The sequence below is a fragment of the Microtus ochrogaster genome, chromosome 15 (genome assembly GCF_000317375.1).
Source record: "Microtus ochrogaster isolate Prairie Vole_2 chromosome 15, MicOch1.0, whole genome shotgun sequence".
In the NCBI taxonomy this organism is placed as follows: domain Eukaryota; kingdom Metazoa; phylum Chordata; class Mammalia; order Rodentia; family Cricetidae; genus Microtus; species Microtus ochrogaster.
The window spans coordinates 27,572,167-27,574,539 of NC_022017.1; the positions used below are offsets into that span (position 1 = coordinate 27,572,167).

General features: G+C 47.6%; 1 protein-coding gene across 2 annotated transcripts in view; it reads left to right on the forward strand.

Annotated features, from left to right (window-relative positions):
* Nucleotides 1-2,373, forward strand: part of Ttll1 (tubulin tyrosine ligase like 1) — a 26,297-nt gene that overhangs the window by 2,561 nt on the left and 21,363 nt on the right. For both annotated transcript variants that reach the window (XM_013348809.2, XM_026782731.1), the window contains 2 exons: nucleotides 732-779; nucleotides 1,907-2,023. In XM_013348809.2, coding sequence (XP_013204263.1) covers nucleotides 1,911-2,023 — 113 coding nt within the window. In that variant the 5' untranslated portion in view covers nucleotides 732-779; nucleotides 1,907-1,910. The remainder of the gene's footprint in view (nucleotides 1-731; nucleotides 780-1,906; nucleotides 2,024-2,373) is intronic.

Below are 2,373 nucleotides of genomic sequence, written 5' to 3' on the forward strand. Positions count from 1 at the left end.
TTGGAGCCTATCCTGGAACTCCCTTGGTAGACCAGGCTGGCCTCGAACTCACAGAGATCCGCCTGTCTCTGCCTCCCAAGTGCTGGGATTACAGGCGTGCGCCACCACCGCCCGGCTTAAGATTTAATTTTTATTGTTTATCAAATTATTATTAGATTATTTTTAATTATTAAATAACTTATTAAACTATATATTCGTTATTATTTTATTACTTGTGTGTATGTGCCTCTGGGCATTGATGGGCATGTGTGTGCAGTGATCATGGAGGTTCTGTTCTTTTCTTTTTCTTTCATTTTTTTGTATTTTTATTTTATTTTATTTTATTTTTTTAGATAGAGTCTCACTGTATAGACCAGCTGTCCTAGAATTCACTATGTAGACCAGGCCAGCCTCAAACTCTTCATGATCCACCTTCCTCTGCTTCCGAGTCTGAGGGTTGAAGGTGCCTGGCTGTATTTTCTTTTGAGACAGGGTCTCCCTATATAACCCTGAGTGGCCTGGACCTGACCTATAGAACAGGCTAACCCCAAACTTGCATGCCATCTTTCTGCCTCTGCCCTCCACGTGTTAGGATGACATGTGACTCACCATGGGTGGCAACTCCAAACCCTTTATCGTTTAAGAGCCTGTTCTGTGCACACTGGCTAGCCAAGACGCCACCCCTGTCTGTTTGGGTGGTCAAGCTTTGCTCCATAATGAACTCAGTTCTGTGTCCCCTGTGTTTCTGTCAGTGAAACGGAGAGATTCTGAGCACTCGAGGAGGTGCAGAAGGACCTATGGTGAGTACTAACACTGGGAACAGAAAATGTGTACTAAGATGTCTGGGAAGAGCCCTGGCTGGTCTCCCTGAAGCTCTGGCTTCCCAAGGCTCAGGCTTGCTTCCTTCCCCGCAGGGTGAGGGTGAGAGTGTATGTCACATCTACAGCCACCAGGTGTTCTGTGAATGGCCATGTTCTTGCACATAAAATAAAAATAAATAAAATCAAAACAATGTCCTTTTTTATTATGCTTTTTTTTTTAATTTTTGAGGGGACAGGGTCTCTCTGTGTAGCCCTGGCTGTCCTGGAACTCAACTTGTAGACCAGGCTGGCCTTAACCTCACAGAGATTTGCCTTCCTCTGCCTCCTGAGTGCTGGCATTAAAGGCATGCCAGGTGCCAGGCAACACCTGGCAAAAGTGCTCTTGTTTTTTTAATTTTTATTTATGTATATAAGTGCTTTGTCTGCATGTATGTCTGCAGGCCAGAAAAAAAGCACCAGATTTCATGTGAGCCACCATGTGGTTGCTGGGAATTGAACTCAGGACCTCTGGAAGATCGGCCATCTCTCCAGTTCCTTGTTTTGTTTTAAGAGCATGGTTAGAATGGTGATAAAAGAGAGGCAGGGAGATAGGCAGTGTGGGAGGGGGATGAAGACGCCCAGAGCAGGGTGGATGCGCAAACCCTTGCTACTTCATCGGGGTTCAGCTCAGCAGCCCACTTCCCAGAACAGCCTTCCTCACCTGCTCTGATCAGAGCCCCTCCCGCCCTTGTGGCGCTTCAAGCTTCTCCTGCGGTTCCCGACACAGGTGCGTTGGGTGCTTGAGAGTCACTGTTAAATTATCCCTGGTTGACATGGGGGCTGGGGGCTTTATGGAGGAATGGAAGCCTGTCTGCCTGTGGGATGTTGGCCAGTATCCCCAACCCCCATACACAATGCCTGAAGCATCTCCTCCTTTCCCATTTATGGTGACCAGGAGATGTCACCAGAAGCCCCTGGGACTGGATCAGCCCGGTCTAAGAAACACCCGTGTGAGCTTGTGGGGGGGGCGCATGTTTACTTTGCGTGGTGCTTAGGGGATCCCTTTGGTTTGGGGAAAGTTGGTCGCTGTTGAAGTTTACAAATGTGACACTTTGGGTCTCTTCCAGGATCATGGCGGGACGGGTGAAGTGGGTCACCGACATCGAGAAGTCGGTGCTAATCAACAACTTTGAGAAGAGAGGGTGGGTCCAAGTGACAGAGAATGAAGACTGGAATTTTTACTGGTGAGAGAGTAAAGAGCTGTATTTTGTTTTTTGTTTTATTAATAAGTCTGAGTTTTCCAAACGTATAGCCAGTTGAACCTGTTGAGGCATTTCCACCTTGTGTTTCTGTGGAAATAACCTGAGCTTGGTGTTCGGAACCAGTTATCTAAGAAGCTTCTAAGGTGCCGGCCGGGCCAGGGACAGATGACAGATCAGTCTCTCAGGGACGATGCTGATGTGAGAAGCTTGTGGCTGGGAGCATCCTCTGGGGTTTCTCACCTGCACTTTTGTTCAGTAGGACCAGGTGTTGGGCTTGGCCTATTCTTTGGACCACTTCATTGAGACCTTTTCCCTCAGATGTTGTGTTTCTG